At 51.3% G+C, this 21,524-nt stretch overlaps 1 protein-coding gene and 1 non-coding gene across 2 annotated transcripts; both read left to right on the forward strand.

The window, feature by feature from the left end:
* The first annotated feature begins 6,232 nt into the window (after positions 1-6,232).
* LOC114214586 (U6 spliceosomal RNA) lies at positions 6,233-6,339 on the forward strand. The gene has a single exon (XR_003610460.1). It is a non-coding gene; the product is annotated as a U6 spliceosomal RNA (small nuclear RNA).
* A 1,305-nt stretch (positions 6,340-7,644) lies between these two features.
* On the forward strand, positions 7,645-15,375 carry ZP3 (zona pellucida glycoprotein 3). The gene is made up of 8 exons (XM_028110131.2): positions 7,645-7,959; positions 9,642-9,760; positions 11,378-11,481; positions 11,566-11,743; positions 11,843-11,960; positions 14,417-14,508; positions 14,670-14,812; positions 15,155-15,375. Exons 1-8 carry the CDS (start codon positions 7,654-7,656, stop codon positions 15,373-15,375), a joined length of 1,281 nt encoding a protein of 426 aa, XP_027965932.1. The 5' UTR covers positions 7,645-7,653.
* Positions 15,376-21,524: the final 6,149 nt, after the last annotated feature.

Here is a 21,524-nt window from a genome sequence, read left to right on the forward strand (position 1 = left end):
CTTTAGAGCCCCTTTCTTTTTGTATCTTTAAATTTCTTTTCACTTCAGTAACTGCACAAAAAATGTGCCAGATCCCAGCCCATCGGGATCTCTCCAGTCTGTCTGAAGTCTGGCTGCAGAATTAAGCAGTAAAAGCGGCAGCATGTGGGTATGTGTGTCTGGCAAATTATAGCTGCCTTATAATATGGCTACTCTTATTCTCTGTCACATAGCAGCTATTTTGCCTTCCCAGGGTGACAGAAAGTCCTAGTTTTTTTTTTTTCCTTGAGTAATCTGTACAGGCAATGTGGGGCTCAAACTCACAACCCTGAGATCAAGAGTCAAATGTTCCATCGACTGAGCCAGCCAGGTGCCCCAGGAAAGTTCCATTTTTTTTATTTTTTATTTTTTTATTTTTATGTTTTAAAGATTTTATTTATTTGACACAGAGAGACACAGAGAGAGAGGGAACACGAGCCGGGGAGGGGGAGTGGGAGGGGGAGAAGCAGGCCTTCCGCCGAGCCCAATGCGGGGCTCAATCCCAGCACCCCGGGATCATGAACTGAACCGAAAGCAGACGCTTAACGACTGAGACACCCAGATGCCCCTCTATTTTTTTTCAAGACTTATTTATTTATTTTAGAGAGACACACACACAGAGAGAGAGAGAGAGAGAGAAAGAGAGAAAGGGGATGGGCAGAGGGAGAGAATCTTCAAGCTGACTCCCTGCTGAGCATGGAGCCTGATGTGATCCCAGGACCCTGTCATCATGACCCGAGCCAAAGTCAAGAGCCGGTCGCTCAACTGACTGAGCCACCCAGGTGCCCTGTCACGGTAGCTATTTTTATCACTTATGAAAGTGTCCCCCAAAGTCACCTCTCTTTAATGGTTTGTGCTTTTTCTTGTTGGGTGGGTCATGTTTAGCAAATTCCCTCCATCGTACTCTGTCCCGGGAGGTTGTATTTCCTTCCACAAATTTTCAAGTTTTCTTCCAGGGGCGCCTGGGTGTCTCAGTCGTTAAGCGTCTGCCTTTGGCTCAGGTCATGATCCCAGGGTCCCGGGATCGAGTGCCGCATCGAGCCTGCTTCTCCCTCTGTCTGCCTCTCCCCCCACTTGCCCTCACTCTCTCTCTCTCTCTCTCTCTCTGTCAAATAAATAAAAATCTTTAAAAAAATAAAAAATGGTTTAAAAAAATAAAGTTTTCTTCCTACACATTCAGCTCTCTAATTTATCTAGAATTCCTTTTTATGTATGAAGTAGAAATCCAGTTTTTCCCCCATATGGATAATCATTGTCACAGCTCCTTTCATTAAGTTGTCCATCTGTCCCCTCTGTCATGTGTCATATTTCACATATGTAAGTGGCTGCTTCTGGGCTCACTCATCTATTCCACTCCTAGTGTTTTTCTCTCCTATGAGCACCCCATTTTAATTACTATGGCTCTAGAATATGTCTTCATAGCTGTGAGCATTTGTCTTTTGCATTGTTCTTATTCTTCAGAAGTCTTGATTTCCTTGATCCTTAGCCCTTCTGTATGAATTTTATTTTATTTTTTATTTTTTTTCCTTCTGTATAAATTTTAGAATCACTTAGGTTCCATACACACACTCACACACACACACGTACACACACACACCTATGGGGATTTTGACAGAGATTATAGATTAACTTTGGGAAAATTGAGATCTTGATGATACTGTGTTTCCCATCCATGAATATGGAATAGCTCTCTGTGCATTTATTCTTTGATGACTTTCAATAAAGTTTCATAAAGTATTCCTCAAAGATCTTGCACATTTTTGGTTGGTACGGTTTATGCCTAGTAACTTCATATTTTACTTCAGCAATTGCTTCTGGAAACTGGTTAAAAGCCTTCTTCTGAAAAGGGATGCCACTATTTTCCCTTTCACTTGAATTGACCTAGAGAAGGTTTATTTTTCATTTTGAAATCTCGTTTACCCTTTCCAGCAAATATGAACATTTTGCTGCATATACTTTGTATCTGTCTCTCTTTTTTAAGATTTTATTTATTTACTTGGGGGGGGGGGCCAGAGGGAGAAGCAGACTCCCTGCTGAGCAGAGAGCCCGATGCAGGGCTCGATCCCAGGACCCTGAGATCATGACCTGAGCTGAAGGCAGACACTTAACCTTAACTGAGCCACCCAGGCGCTCCTCTGTATCTCTTTATATTTGTATGTGTATAAGTGAACATACACAAGCTGTATATATACACACATGTATACACATACATACTTTTTTCCAAAAACTGGGCATCATCCCCTCACATGAGGAGGCACACAATGTCAGTTTATCCCACTAATGGGACAATGTTCATTCCTCTAATGGTTAATTAACTTTGACAATGCGGCTAAAGTGGTATCTGCCAGATTTAATCACTGTGAAGTAACCACTTATTCCTTTGTAATTAATACAGAATCTTGAGGGAGAAACTTTGAAACTATGCATTCAAGCTTCCATCAAGTAGGTTTTTTTTTTCCTGTGTTGTTCTTATTGTGGTAAAATGTACATAACATAAAATTTACCATTTTAGGGCTCCTGTCTGGCTTAGCTGGCAGAGCATGCAACTCTTGATCTCAGGGTTGTAAGTTGAAGCTCCACGTTGGGTGTAGAGATTACTTAAAAATAAAATCTTGGCGCACCTAGGTGGCTCAGTTGGTTAAGTGTCCGACTCATGGTTTCAGGTCAGGTCATGACCTCTGGGTCTGTGCTCAGCATGGAGTCTGCTTAAGTTTCTCTCTCCCTCTCCCTCTGCCCTCCTCCTGCTCATGCTCTCTCTCTCTCAAATAAATACATCTTTTTTAAAAAATAAAATCTTTATAAGTACATCTTCAAAAATAAAATCTTTATTATATATTTATAAAATATTTATATATTTACTTGTTATGAATAATAATACTATGACTAAATAAATAAATTTTACAATTTTAGTCATTTATAAGTATATAGTTCGGTGGCATCCACTACATTCATACCATTGGGCAACCGCTGCCATTATCCATCTCTGGAACTTTTCCTCCAGCTTTATCAAGTTATAATTGCATAATATTGGTTAAGCGACTGCCTTTGGCTTGGGTCATGATCCCGGAGTCCCTGGATGGAGTCCCACGCCCGGCTCCCTGCTGAGCGGGGAGTCTGCTTCTCCCTCTGACCCTACTCCCTCTTGTGCTCTCTTTCTCTCAAATAAAATGAAACTTAAAAAAAAATTATAATTGCATAACATTGTGTGAGGAGTTCAAGGTGGACAACATGTTGATCTGATATTCATATATTGCAAATGATTATCACCACAGCTAACACCCCCATCATGCCGTCAATGAATTTTTTTTTTAGATTTTATTTATTTATTTGACAGAGAGAGTGCCCATGGATTCTTACTTTATTCGGTGTGGAGTCCTTGTTGTCCTCATTCATTTGATGCACAGTTGTCCCCAACTTGGCCAGTGGGGCCACCTCCCCCCCCATTCAATTTGGCTTGTGTCCTTTTGACACACCCTCATCATTTTGTGATCATTTTTTGCCATAACAAGACATTCCAGATTCACCTTGTACTTTCCTGGCCCTTGCCCTGGAATCAGCCAGTCCTCCAAGGAACCCTGGGTCCTTGGAATAGTATCAGAGACCGATATCTGGGCTCGAAGGAATTTTAAGGAAAACACTCTGGGCTGGTGGCTCTGCCTTTGGTGATTCTGGCCACCAGGTGGCAGTACTTCTCGGAAAAATGCAAAAGACCCAGAATCTGGGCGCCGTGGGGAGAGTGGGGGCTGGACTGGCCAGGCTCCTTGATGGGGTTGTCTTTGGGCCTCTTTCAGGAGGGGACACACAAACTTACCAGCACTTCATGTGCATACTCTCCTCCATCCTCCTCTCCGTCTCCCCCAATACATGCCACACACCCCCTCACCAATTTCTTCATGTCTTATTTTTTTATTTGTTTGTAAACTCTAAGCCCAACGTGGGGCTTCAACCCACATGCTCCACCAACTGCGCCAGCCAGGCGGTCCATGTCCTTTTCTCCTGAAGCCTTCTAGGAGGGGTTAGTCCCAGGGCACAGAGGGAGAGAGGACAGATCCCAAGGCTTCAAGGAGGCCCTCATTTCCAGGGCCCAGCCCACCCCACCCTTTTGCCAGCACAGTCCACAAACACAGCTGTGGGCTACAAGCATGGAGAGGCCCCTTCCTAAGAAGAGTGTCTCCAACTAGCTGTTCTTTCCCCCTGGAAGGGGTAGGTTAAAAAGAAAACCAGAGGGGCGCCTGGGTGACTCAGATGGTTAAGCGCCTGCCTTCGGCCCAGGGTCCTGGGATCGAGTCCCGCGTCGGGCTCCCTGCTCCGTGGGAGTCTGCTTCTCCCTCTGCCTCTCTCTCTCTTTCTCTCTCTTTCATGAATAAATAAATAAAATCTAAAAAAAAAAAGAAAAAGAAAACCACAGGCCCAAAAAGGCATCACTTGTGTTAAGGCCCCAAGTCAGTAAACCAAGATTTAATACCTAACCTAACTGTAGTTTCAACCCCTCAGAAATGTTTCTTAAAAAAGAAACCTCTTTTGGGCGCCTGGGTGGCTCAGTTGGTTAAGCGACTGCCTTCGGCTCAGGTCATGATCCCAGGGTCCTGGGATCGAGTCCCACATCGGGCTCCCCCTGCTCTGCGGGGAGCCTGCTTCTCCCTCTGCCTCTGCCTCCCACTCCCCCTGCTTGTGCTCTCTCTCTCTCTGTCGAATAAATAAATAAAATCTTTAAAAAAAAAAAAAGAAACCTCTTTTAAAAAATATGTATATTTATTTCTTTTTAAGATTTATTTATTTATTTTAGAGACAGGGAGAGAGACCGCAAGTTGGGGCGGGGAGTGGGGGAGGGAGGGGCAGAGGGAAAGAGAGAGAATCTCAGGCAGACTCCCTGCTAAGTGTGGAGCCTGATGTGGGGATCAACCTCTCTACGTTGAGATCATGACTCAAGCTGAAACCAAGAGTCAGATGTTCAACTGACAGAGCCATCCAGGTGCCCCAAAAGATTTATTTATTTAGGAGTGCCTGGATGGCTCAGTCGTTAAGCGTCTGCCTTTGGCTCAGGTCATGATCCCAGGGTCCTGGGATCGAGCCCCACATCGGGCTCCCTGCTCTGCAGGAGGCCTGCTTCTCCCTCTCCCACTCCCCCTGCTTGTGTTCCTGCTCTCGCTGTCTCTGTGTCAAATAAATAAAATCTTAAAGAAAAAAAGATTTATTTATATATTTTATAGAGAGAGGGAGAAAGAGTGCATGGGAGGGAGGGGCAGAGGGAGAGGGAGAGAAGTAGACTCCCCGCTAAGCATAGAGCTGGACTCAGGGACTCAATCCCAGGACCCTGAGATCATGACCTGAGTTGCAATCAAGAGTCAGACACCTAACTGACTGAGCCAGCCAGGCACCCCAGAAATGTAACCTTTAACCAGCCAACATAGGAATTTCCTGCTCTAGGGTCAGCACTAGGAGGTTTACTGAAAGATCCCTTCCATTCCCCTTAGGAGGTCGAACTTGCCTAAAACAATGAATTCTTTCTAATGATTTCCTTTGTTCTACTCCCTATTTTTAATTTTTTTAAGATTTTAATTATTTATTTGAGAGAAAGAGAGAGAGCTCGAGCATGAGCAGGGGGAGAGGCAGAGGGACAGGCCAACTCCCCACTGACCACAGAGCCTGACTCAGAACCTGATCCCAGGACCCTGAGATCATGACCCAAGCCAAAGTCAGACGCTTAGCCCGCTGAGCCACCCAGGTGCCCCTCCCTCTCTATTTTTAAAAAACCTTTCATTTCCTGTGGCCCTTTGGGGTTCCCCTTTACCTTTATCAGGCAGGTGTGCTGCCTGATTCATGAACCAAATAATGAAGCCAATTAGCTCTTTAAAATTTCCTGGGTTGGGACGCCTGGCTGGTTCAGTCAGTGGAGCATGTGATTCTTGATCTTGGGGTTGTGAGTTTGAGCCCCACGTTGGGTATGGAGATTACTTAAATATAAAATCTTTGGGGCACCCAGGTGGCTCAGTCGGCTAAGCATCCGACTTGGTTTCGGCTCAGGTCATGATCTCGTGGGTGGTGGGATCCAGCCCCTCATCAATCTCCACACTCAGAGGGGAGTCCGCTTGAGATTCTCTCTCCCTCTGCCCCTCTCCTCCCCTCCACGCGCGTGCATGAGCACGAGTGCTCTCTTTCTCATAAATAAATAAATCTTCAAGAGATAAACTAAAAAATAAAATAAAATCTTTAAGTGCTCGCTTCAGGAGCACATATACTTAAAATTGGAATAATACAGAGGAGATTAGCATGGCCCTGCACAAGGATGACACGAAAATTTGTGAAGCATTCCATGTTTTAAAAAATAAAGAAATAAAATCTTTTTAAAAAAATAATAAAATTTACTGGGTTGAATTTTTGTTATCTAACACAGGGAACCCAGAGGGAAGGGTTTCCCGCAGGGGTGGGTCACCCAGGTGAGCTTGGATCTGCTTCTCTGAGCTGGCTGCCTCCGCCCCCCACACTGCCCCCCCCACCCCTGTTGGTTAAGTCAAAGGAAGTTGTGGGGGTGGTTATTTTCCCACAAGTAAACTAGAGTACATATTAAAAAAAAATACACCCTTCCCCCACAAAAAAACCCACCAAGGGACTGTTCAAGCAACTTAAATCTATGGTTTGATTACTTCAGAAGCAAGCATTTGCAAGTGAGTCCACACTTCTGTCCCTAGGAATTAGGTGCCATTAATTTTTTATTTTTATTTTTAAGTACTCTTCACACCCAACGTAGGCTCGAACTCAAGACCCCAAGATCAAGCGTCGCACACTCCACCAACTGAGCCAGCCAGGCGCCCTGGTGCTGTTAATTTTTGTAGTTCTCCCCTGCTTTCTGGCATAGTCAATGTAAATGTCGACCCTGCCAGTCCTTCTTCACCTCTGCCACCAGGACTGGTACAGTAGCCACCTGACCCTCCTCTCTGGTCCTACCCCTTCCCAGCCAGAGACCCCCCAGCCCCCTAAACTGCCACTTTCACCCCCCAGGGAACTGAGGCTCCAGCACCTCTGAGCTCCCAGGCTTTCTCCCAAGCCCGCCCAATCCCCTCTCTTTCCCTCTGTTCACACGGCCACCTCTACCTAAACTGACCTCCCCTCCTACCTCTGGGAAAATTGGGCAATGACCCCTAAAATGCCCTGGTCTCCTAATGAGGCCTCCTCCTGTTTTCTCACTTGGAATGAGCTCCCTGCCTCCCCTGATCCATCCTCCCCACCCTCCAATCAAAGTCTTTCTCCCCATCTCCCCCACTGACCTGGGCCCGCTTTTAACTCCCTCGCTGGGCCGGCAAAGGGCTGACACATGGGAGTGGAAGCAGGGAAGGGGCAAGACGGTATGACTGAACGGGCTGCCCGTCCGCGCTTGTCAGACTGACCTCGAACACAAATCACTTGGGAAGAGAGCAAAACACCCGATTCTGACTGGGTGGGTCTGGGGTGGGGCCGAGAGTCTGCAGTTCTAACAGGCTCCCAGGTGATGCGAAGCTGCTAGATCGGGGACTGGCGCACTGATTGGTTGGGGAAGGGAGGCGGGTGGGAGCCCAGGTGCAGGTGGCATCATCCAGGGTATAAGACCGCTGGGTGGTGGCTGCACAGGGGTTACCAGTGTGAGTGACTAGAGGAGCCATGGGGCTGAGCCATGGGCTCTTCATCTGCTTTCTGCTCTTGGGAGGCGTGGAGCTGTGCTATCTCCAGACCACTCCTTGGCGTGAGACCTACTACTCATTGCCATCTAGGCCCCCCGTGGTGGTGGAGTGTCTGGAGGCCCAGCTGGTGGTCACTGTCAGCAAAAACCTTTTTGGTACTGGGAAGCTCGTCAGACCTGCAGACCTCACTCTGGGCCCACAGAACTGTGAACCCCTGGTCTCTATGGACGCGGATGATGTGGTCAGGTTTGAGGTCGGGCTGCACGAGTGTGGCAATGGGGTGCAGGTGAGACTTGGCCCCCTTGGTGGCCATAGGGAGTGTGGATGCAGGGCCAGGGAGAGGTGGGGCTGGGCCAGAGCCCTTTCGTTTGCTGGGGACAGGGAGCAGCTGAGGCCTGAAGCTTGGGATTGGCAACTTGTGGTGGTTGAAAGTGCTTGCCTCTAGTGGCCAGAATCAGGTAGACGGGGTGGAGTCCAGAGATGGCCATGCACTCTGGGCCAGAGAAGGCATCTCCCACTCTGATTCCTGAGGGTCTGTGAACCCCTGGAGAGCAACAAGGAGAGATGTGGCTTTGAGGGAGGGGTCAAAGGGCGTCACGATCACCTCTGTTAACTTCAAGGCACAAACAGGATCCCTGGGGGTAGTCCCAAGTAGGGGGGCGGGGACACTTAATGTGGGAGGCAGGTACTGAAGAGTTAAGTAATTCAGGCTACAAGGAGGGGCTTCCAGTAAGGCAGGGCTGGACTGGGCACAGGACCCCTAGCTGGTCCACGGTTCTTTGGGCTACTTCCTGTCACCCCACAGCCCCTCTTCTCCCTTGTCCTGGGCTCTTGCCCACCAGGCCCTGGACTCACGGCTCAGCTTGGCTAGGGTAGGGGCAAGCTCAGCACCTGGAGCCTTCCTGGGGCTCTAATCTTCCATGCTGCCCCCCCACCCCCGGGGCTTACCCTGAGGCCTCCTGGCTCTTGTTTCCCCAGGAAGAGGACAGGGAGCCCAGAGAACCCCAAGAGTTGTTTGAAGAATCATTCTAGTTGAGTAACTCCCAAACTTTGGGCATTAGAACCACCCGGGGAGCATTTAAAAATCCTGATTCCCTTTTCCTGTGCTAAATCAGACCAGCTGTGGGAGCCAGCTAGCAGCACACTTAAGGCCCCCAGGTGACTCCAATACGCACAACCTGGCCATGCCCTTTTCCAGGGTGGGGTGTCTCAACCCTGCCTGATAAGAATCGCTTGGGGCCAGGCCCTGTGCTGTCTCACCAGCTGCAATTGGTTTAATGCCCTGAAATTCTGAACTTCTGAACAGGGTGACCCAAAAATGATGCTGCTGGTCCATCTGGGGCCCTAGCTAGTAGAAAGCTAGGACTCTTTCCTAAAGATGGAGTGGTTCAGGCATGGCCAGGCAGCAGCTCGGTCTCCTCCTGGGTGGCCTCTTGGAAGATGCAAGTATCTGGTAGCACCTGCCTGAGCTCTTCCTGCCTCTGGCAACCACTGACCCAGTATCCCCTTCTGTGATGTGGGTATGAGAGGAAGTCAGAGAAGGAAGGGCAAGTTGAGTCATAACTGCTGTGGCCATGAATTAAAGTTCCTGGAACCTTCTGGGTTCTTCAAGGTGGCTCTCTAGGTCCCAGGCTTTCCCTGCCCCCCCTTCCACCCCCAGAAGGAAACGGTGTTGGGATGGTGGCAGCCTGAGAAGGGGAGCACATACCCAACACCCCTGGTGGTTGGGCACCACTTGGGGCCTGACACAGAGCTGATCCAGACCCCCTGTGGTGGCATCACAATTTCGGGGGGCGGTGGGAAACAGAGGTTCGAGGGTGGTACCTGTTTAGGCTTTCCCATAGGTCACCAGGAGGGTGGGCTTTGAGTCCAGGGTCTGGGTTCTCCCCACCTCAGGTGGGCTGCCCTCCCTGCACCCTTTCGTGGGCAGGTGATGCTGTTGGGATTAACCCCTCCCGTTCCATTCAGGTGACGGACAGTGCTCTGGTGTACAGCACCTTCCTGCTCCACAGCCCCCGTCCTGAGGGAAACCTGTCCATCCTGAGGACTAACCGCGCCGAGGTTCCCATCGAGTGCCACTATCCCAGGTCAGTGTGGGACAGGGCCTGTTGCTGCGCCTGGTGTAGAGGCCCCTCCCAGCATGGTCTGGCAGCTTGGGGGCTCTAAATTGTGCGTAGGTAGGTTGAGGTCACCGCCCTCCACTCCAGCGGGGAGTGGGGAGGCTGCTGAGTCTGCCCTGAGCCTCTGAAATGTATCTGGGCCGCAGCTGTCTCTTGGTGGAAGCTGCAGGGCTGCCCAGCCCAGGCCTGCCTTGAAGTTTGGAAAAACCGTGCACGGGGAGGTTCTAGGCTTGGGCTATCACAGCCTATTCTTGGCCTCTGGCTTCCCCCGCAACATGCACGCAGGTGGGGGAGACCCCTCAAGCCTTAGCACCAAGCACGTGCCTGTGACCTCGGGCACTGGGGCATGAGGAGGGGGTGACTATGGCTCATAATGACAAGGCCACAATGCCGGGTCCTGTGTGTCTCAGCTGAGTGAAGAGTGCACAGGCTGGGAGGAGGTAGGAGAGGTGGTGCTGATACCCTGAGGGCATGGTCCTGGGGGAGGGGGCGGTTCATGGTAGAGGCTCCCAGAACAAGATCCTGGGAGGGTGCCTACCGGACAGGTGGGACTGAGATGGTCTAGGCAGAGCCACACACTCCCCAGGGGAGTGCAACATGCCACCAATAGGGGCGCAGCCCATGGGTCTGGAGCCCAGGGCCTGGTCAAGAAAGGGAAGGGAGACAGGGGGGTTCTAAAGGCCCAACCAGATCCAGAGAAGGGGTGCAGGCTCACACCTTAGCAGGCACTCCTCCCTAGAACCAAGCTGAATGGGTAAGGTTGGGTTTCTCAACCCAGAAGGGCCTCAGGCAGATGGAATCGGTGAGACCAGCTGAGATGGTGTAGAATGAGTTCTGACCCACGGCAGCAGGGGTGGAGAGAGCTTGGAGCCTGACCTGGTTGGGTGGGGGAAGAGGGAAGAGCTAAGGGCAGGAAGGTCAGCCGCCCCTGTACTTGCTCCAGGGGCCGAAGCCCTCCTGGGACCATGGCTGCCTTGCTTTAGAAGGTCTCTGCCTGGGACCGACCTGAGAACGTGGGCTTGCCTGGCCCGATGGCGGCAGGTGGTCCAGGGGGCCTGCCCCAGGCTGGGTTGCTCTATCCTAGCTCCAGTTCTCTGATGTGTCACCAACACAGCCTCTCCCGTGAGACAGGGTGAGGTCAGCAGGGCAGACCTCTGGAGACCTCCCACTGCTTCCAAGGACCTTCCCGTCCTGGTATAGGCCCAGACAGTCCCCGAGGCCCTCAAGAACCAGAGGGGGTGCAGAGAGGACTGGCTGCCTCAGGCCTAAAATCTGAGCCTCTGGGGTTAACCCTGATAAGCCCATCTGGGTCTAGAGACCAAACTGCGAACTCGGGTGTATCCCATTTTCGTGCCTCAGCAATGTCCTCACAGCTGGAGGGAGGGGCCCACTCAGGTGTGGGGTTCGGGAGGGTCAAGGGGGAGGCTCAGACTTCGGGTGTCTGTTCAGTGGCCTTAGACTCACTGCCTGGCTGGGCCCCAGCTGAGGTCTCTGCTGTGAGATAGGAATGAGAGACCCAACCCTTCCATTGAAGCCAGATGGGATGAGCTCAGGACAGGTGTAGACAGCTGCTCTGCTCCGTAGGCACAGCAACGTGAGCAGCCAGGCCATCCTGCCCACCTGGGTGCCCTTTAGGACCACGATGCTCTCAGAGGAGAAGCTGGTTTTCTCTCTCCACCTGATGGAGGGTAAGCAAGGAGGGCTCGGGGCGGGGGGGGGGATGCTGGCAGGGAGAGCTCGGGTGATCTCACCCCTGACTGTGTGCCTTTCAGAGGACTGGGGCTCCGAGAAGCGGTCCCCCACCTTCCAGCTGGGAGACGTCGCCCACCTCCAGGCTGAAGTTCACACTGGTAGCCACGTGCCACTGCGGCTGTTCGTGGACCACTGCTTGGCCACGCTGACACCCGACCGGAATGCCTCCCCTCATCACACCATTGTGGACTTCCACGGGTGAGGGCTGGGCCACTTCTCTAGGGAGCCCTTGTAACTACCTAACCTCCACCACCTTCCTCAGCCCCTGACTCCATTGTCCACTCCTTCTCTTCAAAGCTGTCTTGTGGACGGTCTTTCTGATACCTCTTCTGCCTTCAAAAGGCCCAGACCCAGGCCAGAGACTCTGCAGTTCACAGTAGACATGTTCCACTTTGCTAATGATTCCAGAAACACGGTAATTGACCTTTAAAAAATAACTGGGGGGCACCTGGCTGGCTAAGTCAGTGGAGCATGTGACACTTGGTCTCAGTGTTCTAAGTTCAAGCCCCATGTTGGGTATGGAGCCTACTTCGGGGGTGGGGGAACTTGGAATAAGATTGAACTATGGGGTCAGGCTGATGGGGCTTACTGTCTGCTGTGGGTCACCAGGTATCTCCTTAAGTAACTTGATAGCTCTGTCCCTATTCCAAAACTCTGAACTCAGCTGATAAAGCCATGGGTTCTAGTGAGATCTTTAAGGAAGAAGCATGGGTGGCACAAACCCTTAGAGGTAGCTAGGAAGCCCATGAAAGGTGGAGAGAATCCAGGGTCTTAGAAATAGAACCAGGGGTAGAGTTGATGGTTCAGATGAGAGGACCACCCACTGTGGCATCTGGTGGCCAGGTCACTAACCTGGTCTTTGCCACAGTGGGCAGGGCTGGAAGCCAGATGAAGGTTGAGTAAAGGGGTTGACAAAAACAGGTGTCAGCCTTCCTGGAAGCTTTCTGGAAGGGCAAGAATAGCAGGTATGAACTTCTTTTCCTACAGGGTAGGGTCTTAAACTTGATCCTAGGCTAGACCAGGGACTTTTTGAAGCTTGAGTGCATCAGCAGCATCTGGAGGGTTTATTGACCTAGGTTGGGCCCCACCCCCAGGATTTGGTTTTAGTAGGTCTAGAAGAGAGCCCAGCCTCTGCATGGCTAATCAGAAAGTGCTGGTAGAATTTTACAAATAAAAATCAAATAGATCTTAAGTTTGTTGAACTAGGAGCAGGGGATACAAAGTTTGGAATAGCTGCTCAGGAAGGGATCGTAGCAGGGATTTTTTTAATTATGGCTCTATACTAAACACCTGGAAAGGTCCTATAATCCCATATCTTTTCACTTAATTGGGGTGGGGACAGCATCCCTTTGCTAACATTTTATTATGGAAATTCTCCTGTGATAAAAGAATTTCACAGCAAATACCTATACACCTATCATCTAGATTTCTACCATTAGACTAGTGAACAAATGACCGTAAAATGTCCTTATTTGGAAATCATCAAAAGCTACTTAAGCTCCTATGGGGCTCTAATAAGCAGCTGGGTTTACAAACCACTAAACCAAAGGCTCCTATGGCTGAGGGGCATTAAGGGGCACAGTGAATTTGTAGATGACACTGAAGCTACCTCCCCATGCCCAGCAGTTCTGTTCTGAGAACAGGAAGCTTGATACAGACTGGTCAATAAAAGGAGGGGTGTGAATCAAGGCTATTGGTGAGATGCCCTGAAACTCCAGATGGGTTGGATGGGGCTGCAGATAAAGAACAGACTGTGAGAAAGGATCCTGATGACCCAGATCAGTGACCTTGTGGGTCCTAGGGTAGAGGATCCTAGTTGGGGTAGGGAGTGCCACTGACCCCAAGAGGTGACCTAGTGGGGAGGAGAAAGGGATAAGGTTTCATACGGGTGGTGGTTATCAGGACAGGTGCAACCTGAGCTGGTATCTGCATCTCTAGGGATTTTTTGGGGGGTTGGGCTTGCCCACCGGAGACCAGAGGATGATGCTGATCAATGGAAGGTAGCCTGAGTTCTGGGAAGATTCTCTCTTAACAGTAAATGGGATGGTTTGGCTGACTCTGTCCAAGGCACAGAAGTAAACCTTTTATTCAAGAGGAACAAAGAACCATTGTAGAGTCCTAGGCCCCAGTTAACATCAAAAAATGTACTGGGAAGAAGCTTGAGGATAAAAGCAGTGCTAGGCTGAAATAGGGATTCTAAGGGATCCCAGATTTCTCCTCTGCTGGGGCAGATAGAAGGCTGGTGGCCTGGGGCGCCTGGCTGGCTAAGTCAGCGGAGCATGTGACTCTTGATCTCGGGGTTGTGAATTCAAGCCTCACGTTGGGTGTAGAGATTACTTTAAAATCTTTAAAAAAAACAAACAAAAACCGGTGGCTAGAAGTGTATCCTCCCTTGTTCAAATTGGCTTCCCTGCTGGTGCACTCAGCCACTAGGTGGTGGCCAAGGTTTGTGGCTCTGCAGAAGCCTTCAGAGAAGGTGGTAGAACTTCTATGCCCTTGTAGGGTTGGCAGGGGGTGCCAAAGCACTACTTGGAGTATGAAGGGGGGACCTCTGCCTGGGGATGCATCTGCCAAGAGGACCAGGGCTGATGTGAACCCTGGCTCTGTATCAAAATTTCCCCTATCCCAGGTGGCACGGTGGTAAGGGATTGGAGAGTTTGGGAAAGATTGGGGGGTGGGGTGTGGTATAAAGCTGGTGGGTTACAATCTAGAATCTGATCTGCCACTTCCTCAAATCTTGGGCAACTTCACCTCTGACCCTCTACTATCTCTAAAATGAACTCCTCCAAGGGTTCAGGTTAAAGAACTGGCTTACTCAAGTCCCTGGTACAGTTTAGGATTCCACCTCATAACAGCTGCTCTTACTTCTAGATCTATATCACTTGTCATCTGAAGGTCACTCCAGCTGACCAAGTCCCGGACCAGCTAAACAAAGCCTGTTCCTTCATCAAGTCCACCAAGAGGTGAGGGAACAGGTTAGACATGGCTGGGGCAGAAAGCCTGACCGGCCTCCCTGGGGTCCGTTCCCCTAGGATGTACATCAGCAGCAGACTGGTTCCTGAGGGCAACACGGCCATCCGATCTTCTTGTCTTCTTCCCCCCCCCCCCACCCCGCCCTGCTCAGGTGGTACCCTGTAGAAGGCACGGCTGACATCTGTCACTGTTGTAACAAAGGCAGCTGTGGCCTTCCAGGCAGTTCCAGGAGGCTGTCCCGCCTAGAGAGAGGGCAGCACAAGTCTGCTTCCCGAACCCGAAGTCGAAGGCACGGTAGGTGTTAGGACCCCTCCAGGGCTCTTGCCCTCCCCTCCGTCTTAGGGTACCTGCTGTCCCTGCAGGGTGACATTCCTCCTTGGTCCCCCACTCAAGGCTGCTCACTGCTGGGGGAATGCAGTTTTGGGCTTTCTTACATAGAAGACTTGGGGGCTAATAGGGGACTCTAAACCCCCACCCCAGCATCAGCCAGGGGTTCAGAGTAGGGCGTGATCAGGAGTGTGGGGAGATAACGCAGCTTCTGGAACAACCTAGTTCAATCTGCTGAAACAGCATAAACCCTGTATCTGACCCCTGGTGCAGGACTAAGGTGACCCTTAGGTGTCCTGTGTCTTTCAGTGACCGAAGAAGCAGAGATCACCGTGGGGCCTCTGATCTTCCTGGGAAAGGCTGGTGATCGTGGTGTAGAGGGGTCCACCTCTCCTCACACCTCTGTGATGCTGGGCTTAGGCCTGGCCACGGTGGTATCCCTGACTCTGGCTACCATGGGCCTGGTCCTTGCCCGGAGGCACCGTTCTGCTTCTCGCTCAGTGATATGCCCTATGTCTGTTCCCCAATAAAAGAAGAAAGTGAGCTCTGGGGTGTGGTACATGATGTCATATAGGGGTGAGGGGGATGGGGGGGCAGATGGGAGAACAGTGCTGTGGGCTCAAGGAGCCCCCTCCAGCACGGACTGCTGCATCTCTAGTGTGGGGTGGTCTGTCCACAGCAGAGAGGCCAGGCTGGGTTGTGAAGGCAAGCCTGCATTTTCCTTGGCCCTGGGCAACACGGCCTTCCTGGGAGAGGGGTTCATCTTCCCAGGCCACCATCCTCCCATGTCTCCAAGGAGGCCAAGATGTCGGCTATCGGGGGCAAAAAAGCAGGGTGGGCTCTGCCAGCCCTGCTTCTGGGCTAGCAGAGGGTCTGGTGCGTCTCTGGACCCCGTGCATCTGAAATGCGGGTGTGGGCAGGGAGGAAAGGATGGAGTCGGCTTCTCTAGGGGGCAGCAGGCTCAAGGCCCAGAGGTGACCAGGTCCAGGGCAGGGGTCTGGACAGTGGTCACCTTGGGCCTGAGGCTGCTGTAGGGGAGCACGTCTGGGGTGTAGGGTGAATGGGAGTGTGCTGTGGCCAAGTCACCGACTCAGAGGTAGGCTCCTCAGAAGGGCTGAGCCCTGTTTGAAGCTTCCTGTCACTGGGGGGAGCTGCCTTCCTCTCCTAAGCCCCGGGTGCCCAAGCAGCTTGCGGCCCCCTCTCCAGGGCAGGGGGTCTCCCGCTCCCTGACAGCTGTGACATCCCCATCCCCCCAGGGGGCTGTGGCCCTTAGCTGGCTCCAACCTCACCCCAGACCCCAACTCCTCCTCCTGATTGGGTGAAGGTCCCCTTCACTGGGAATCCCAGCCTTGCCAGTTACTTTCTGTGAGCCTGAGGCTCCTCGTGGGCAGAATGGGACTGGTACCTGTTGGGCGGGCTGGTTGGACATAAATGGGATTGGAACCAGAAGGAGCTTAATTGTTGCATCTGGAATGGCTCCCTCCCTGTAGCCTGGGGCCTGGCTGAGGGCAGAGGCTTGGATATGTTGACAGAGGCCTAGAGACAGATGTCTACATTCAGGGGGTGCCTGGGTGGCTCAGCTCAATGTCTGCCTTCGGCGCAGGTCATGCTCTCAGCGTTCTGGGATCAAGCCCCGCATTGGGCTCCCTGCTCAGTGAGGAGCCTTCTTCCTCCGCCTCTGCTACTCCCCCTGCTTGCGCTGTCTTGCTCTCTGTCAAATAAAATCCTTAAAGTACATTCAGAGCAAGGTTTTGTGATTCTGGGTCTGCCTCCGTTCTTGCCCCTCTAAGGGTGGTCTGTGAACACTATTAGCATCACCTGGGGACTTGTGGAAAGGCAGAATTTGGGGCCCCATCCCAGCTCTAATCTGCATTTTAAAATCTCCAGGTGGTTCAGGTGTGTTAAAGTGCACGGGGCCAGGAGATTTGCAGCAAGAAAGAATCACACCCCACCCTCTCTCTGTCCTCCACCAAGCAGGTCCGGGTGTGCTGTGGGAGGGAGTAAAAGGCTGGAGGTAGGAGGGGTGGGCTTCCTGGAGCCGGTGATCCTGGAGCAAATCCTTGAAGAACCAGCAGGTCCTGGCTGGACAAAAGGAGAGAGGTGGGTGTGGAGGGAGGAGACGAAGAGAGGACACTTTCTCCTGGAAGAATGGAGGGCCTGGGTGCCTATAAGAGGGGGGGTCAGGGAGGGAGGGAGGCCTCCTGACAATGAGTCACTAACAATGTGAAAAGGAGCCACGGAATGGACGGTCCATGTCAAGAAGACCCAGAGGAACAGCAGAACAGGGCCTGGAGGCAGAGTCAGCCTGGCTCCCTGCCTCTGCTGGCCTGGCAGGTCACCCCATCTGTGAGGTACGCTGTCCAGAGACTGAGTGGAGTGTTTGATGGCCGCCTGGCTCCTGTAGCAGGCCTCGGGGGGCCAGAGGGCCTGTGTCTCATCCCACCCAGCTCTACTCCTCACCGAGCCTGTTTCCTCCTCAGCATCATCACCTTTCAGATGGAGTACCCCACTCTTCAGGGTTCTTGGGAGGAGTAATGCGGTACTTGGGGTCCAATGAAGGGGCTCAGGACAAGTCTCCCCAAAGTCTGCGGCTTGGCCTTCAGCTCAAGGTAGGCCACGTGCCAACGGAGACCCAACAGCTCAAGAGAAATTTTTGCACCTCCCTTGACTAGAAGTATTGAATTTGGGGGAAGAGTGTCTTTCCCAGAATGGGAGTTTTTCCCACAAATTTTATCTGAGTGACTCACAGTGGGGGGGGGCAAACATCTGATTTTTTTTTTTTTTTTAAGATTTTTGTCAGCACAAGCAGGGGAAGTGGCGGGCAGAGGGAGAAGCAGGCCCCCAGCTTAGCAAGGAGCCCGGTGCTGGACTCAATCCCAGGACCCTGGGATCATGACCTGAGCAGAAGGCAGATGCTTAACTTACTGAGCCACCCAGGCACCCCCAAACATCTGTGATTCTTGCCTTTTGAATTGCCTGCCTTACATGGCCTACCCCCTTTCTTAGCTCAGGTTGGCCTATATACTTCACGTCAGCTTTGTCTTTGGAAACCGCACATACATGAATGGTTCATGACTACAAAATTCGATCTGATTTTTCTGTTAATCCGTCTCATGTCAACTTGTAATTTACCCACATGAGTTTGCACCTTGGGAAGTCAAACCGCACCAGCTGGAGCAAATACGGAGATCACGGGGAATGGCTTCCAATACACAGTGACTGATAGAGGGTTGGACAGGTTCCTTTTGTTTAGGGGTAGGCGGACTAGATGAGGAAGTCTTGTCTTCCCATGCAGAGGTGAGCATAAGGTGGTACATGTGCCCGAAGGAAACATGCCTAGCCCTACCTCGTAAGTTACATAAATGAGGCTGGGTGGAGATTTTTAGTGCTTTAATGAGGTAAAGGTGATTGTGGATCATTCCAGAGGTCACTCCGTGGTCCATCTGCCCAGGTGCAAATCAGGTTTCCGCTCAGGGGTCTAGCTGGTAACAAAATTCTTAGACCAGCCAGAGAGACCTTCTGGAGGAGAGAGAATTTTCACAGCGCGTTTTGGGACAGAAGCGCTCCATAAGCTACGGCTACTTCCAGGACACGCCGCAGGGACTGTCCCCGCAACAACCACCCATCCTGTTATCTGCCCTCCTATTTCGGGGGCTTGCAACATCCTGGGAACTCCTCTCATTCAACTTCTGCTGTCCTCAGTGGGAACAGGAAGTGGCTGTATCTGGTGTGGGGAGGAAGTGTGACTAGAATGTGACCCTGGATGTCAGCCCCAGCCGGTTCCAGATGGGCCTCTGCGCTGCGCGAAGCTGGCCTCCGGGCAGGGCCAGATAGGCCGCCTCCAGCAGTGAGGGCAGAGGGCCCTGCCTTCCAGACTCCACTGGAAGTTTGGGGGAAGTGAGGGCGATAGCCAGCAGCTGAGGGTTGTCTGGATTTCCATTGCTTAAAACCACCTGTTTCCATGGTGTTTGGGGCAGCTTCCTATTACATGCTCTGAAACTCTCGGTGGATCAGCACTTCATGGGTTTTAAAACTTTGCCTTTGTGCTTCCTGGTGGCCAGGGGAAAAAAGGAGAGGAGGTGGTTAAAAAGGACAATGCGGGGCGGGGGGAGTAAAATCATGATCGCCCAAATACAAAATGAAAATGTGTCAAAGGTCTTGTTGTAACTCCTTCCTTGAGGGAAACCACAGGATGTTAGAACTGGTTCAAAGGAGAATCCGCAGACTTACATAAAGGTAATCAGGAATGCAGAAATGAATTTGCTGATAGATGCAAACTTGGCTTCCTCCAAAGGGCAGAAATCAATTTTATCTCCACAGACAGACGGGAATCCTTTGCAATCATTTGCATTACTACCGGCTTTCTACGATATACAGAGTTGCAAAGTATGTTAGGCGTGTCTCGGTGGCTCAATCGGTTAAGAGTCTGCCTTTGGCTCGTGTGGTGATATCGGGGTCCTGGGATCAAGCCTTGAGTTTGGCTCCCTTCGGAGCAGAGAGTCTGCTTCTCCCTCTCCCCCCACCCTTCTCCTCCCGCCCCCTCCCCGTGCTTTCTCTCTCTCAAATCTTTTTTTTTTTTAAAGATTTTATTTGACGGAGTGAGAGAACACAAGTGGGGAGCCTGACATGGGGCTCAATCCTGGGACTCCAGGATCATGACCTGAGCCAAAGGCAGACGCCCAACCGACTGAGCCACCCAGGTGCCCCTCTCTCAAATCTTTAAAGAAAAAAAAAACTGAGTCAAAGACTAGGCAAGGCAGACTTTTATAGAACCAGATAATCTGGAAGGTTGCTAGAGGACATCCAGTTATCTTTTTGCCCATGTCTGAGACACTTTTGCCTGATAGGTGTTAGATTTACCAGGTATTTTTAGCAAGAGATTCTAAGCTCCTAGGGACTAATGAAACTAAGGTTCGGGGGAAGGCTGGATACTACCAGGAAGATAACTCTGTCTCTCGGGGGGCCTCTTGCCCTTAGCCTTTAGGCTAGGAAACCTGGCTTGTCCACACACCACACTGAGCCCTCTCTTGAGCAACTCCGGATCCCAAACCAGGATGCCAGAGTATTAATTTACAATGAGAACAACTGGGGTGGAGGGCGTAGGTCGAGTGAGATTGCCTAGTGTTAAAACAAACTTCTCGGATGAATTAGCTGTGAGTACACATCAGTTATTTCAGACTTGTAGCAAGGGAACCAGCAAAAAGGACAAGCCAGTTCAAAACGTGTTCCGAGGGGCCGGGACTTACATGAGATAACGCTCTTAGGGGCTTCATTCCTGGGGCTGCAAAGCCATCATGCTTTTCTTGGCTGTGTAGGTCACACCTGGGTCCTGAGTGGGCACCGTTGCTCAGAGATGCCAGGTGCTGTCTATTAATCAGAAATAATGAGCAAGGCAGCTGTGGTTTCTAATCAGACAATCCCTCCAGAGCGTCAGATGGAGGCCAATTAGCGGAGGCACCAAGCAACAAAATTCTGCCTTTCCAAGCAAAACATCAGAAAGTGCTCAAGCCCCTTAGCGGAGATGCTGGGCCCCCGTGTCTAGCCTTTCCCCAAATTTACATTGATCTTTTCTTGCTCCCGGGTGAGCTGGGGCTGATTCCAGGATCAGAACCTTCAGAAGCAGTAAACCCTGGCACCTGGAGTGGAGTCTAAGGACTTCTCGGAAAAAAATTAAGTTTCTTTGGCCACCACCATTCCCCATTCCGTGGCCAACAGCCACATTCTTTCTTGGGCCACGTCATTCATTCTCAGTTGCTAGGGAGCCTTCAGAGGCCTGGGGGCGGCACAAACTCCAGCCTTTTGAGACATTAAACAAAACAAAACAAACCAACAAAGCTCCCCTTCTGGGCAGAAGATTTTGTTAGGACAGAGGGCCAATGCCAGGAATGTGACAGTTCCTTTCACTCCTAAGAGCACTTCGTGCTGGGCATACCTAACCTGCCCTACTGTGTGTGTGTGGGGGGGGGGCATTCTCACATTTTTCAAACCAACAACACAAAGAGGTGCAAGTTCTCTATGCTCTGCAAGTTCCTTCCCCCCCCCCCCCCCAAAGATTTTGAGAAAGACACAGCGAGAGAGGGAACACAAGCAGGGGGAGGGGGAGAGGGAGAAGCAGGCTTCCCGCGGAGCAGGGAGCCCGATGCGGGGCTCGATCCCAGGACCCTGGGATCATGACCTGAGCCGAATGCAGACGCTTAACGACTGAGCCACCCAGGTGCCCCGTGCTAGTTCCTTTTTTTACTTAACGATAGATCTTGGCCACCGTTCCATTAGCTCCTGTGAATCTTCCTCTTTCTTCCTACTAGTGTGCCGAGGTCATTTAACCAGCTCCCTTCTGCTGGGCGGATGCTTCTGATTCTTTGTCACATACATTGGTTTATTATTTTTTTTAAAACATTTTGTTTATTCGACAGAGACAGAGGGGACACAAGCAGGGGGAGTGGGAGAGGGAGAAGCAGGCTTCCCTCCGAGCAGGGAGCCCGATGCGGGGCTCGATCCCAGGACCCTGGGATCATGACCTGAGCCGAAGGCAGACGCTTAACGACTGAGCCACCCAGGCATCCCCATACATTGGTTTAAAGTTCAGTTTGCAAGTGGCCGATCCTCTTTCCCTCCCTTCAGCTCCCTCAGGGGCATCCTGCTGCAGCCTCAGAGCACACCACACTCATTCTCTCCTGCC

Source organism: Eumetopias jubatus, unplaced genomic scaffold (genome assembly GCF_037043125.1).
Source record: "Eumetopias jubatus isolate StellerSeaLion01/CBP00866 unplaced genomic scaffold, mEumJub1_p1.0 scaffold_12, whole genome shotgun sequence".
Classification (NCBI taxonomy): Eukaryota; Metazoa; Chordata; class Mammalia; order Carnivora; family Otariidae; genus Eumetopias; species Eumetopias jubatus.

Coding starts and splice junctions, on each gene's coding strand:
- ZP3 (XM_028110131.2), top strand. CDS start 7,654: ATGGGGCTGAGCCATGGGCTCTTCATCTGCTTTCTGCTCTTGGGAGGC. Junction 11,482..11,565: donor CTCTCTCCACCTGATGGAGG/GTAAGCAAGGAG, acceptor TGTGCCTTTCAG/AGGACTGGGGCTCCGAGAAG. Junction 14,509..14,669: donor TTCATCAAGTCCACCAAGAG/GTGAGGGAACAG, acceptor CGCCCTGCTCAG/GTGGTACCCTGTAGAAGGCA.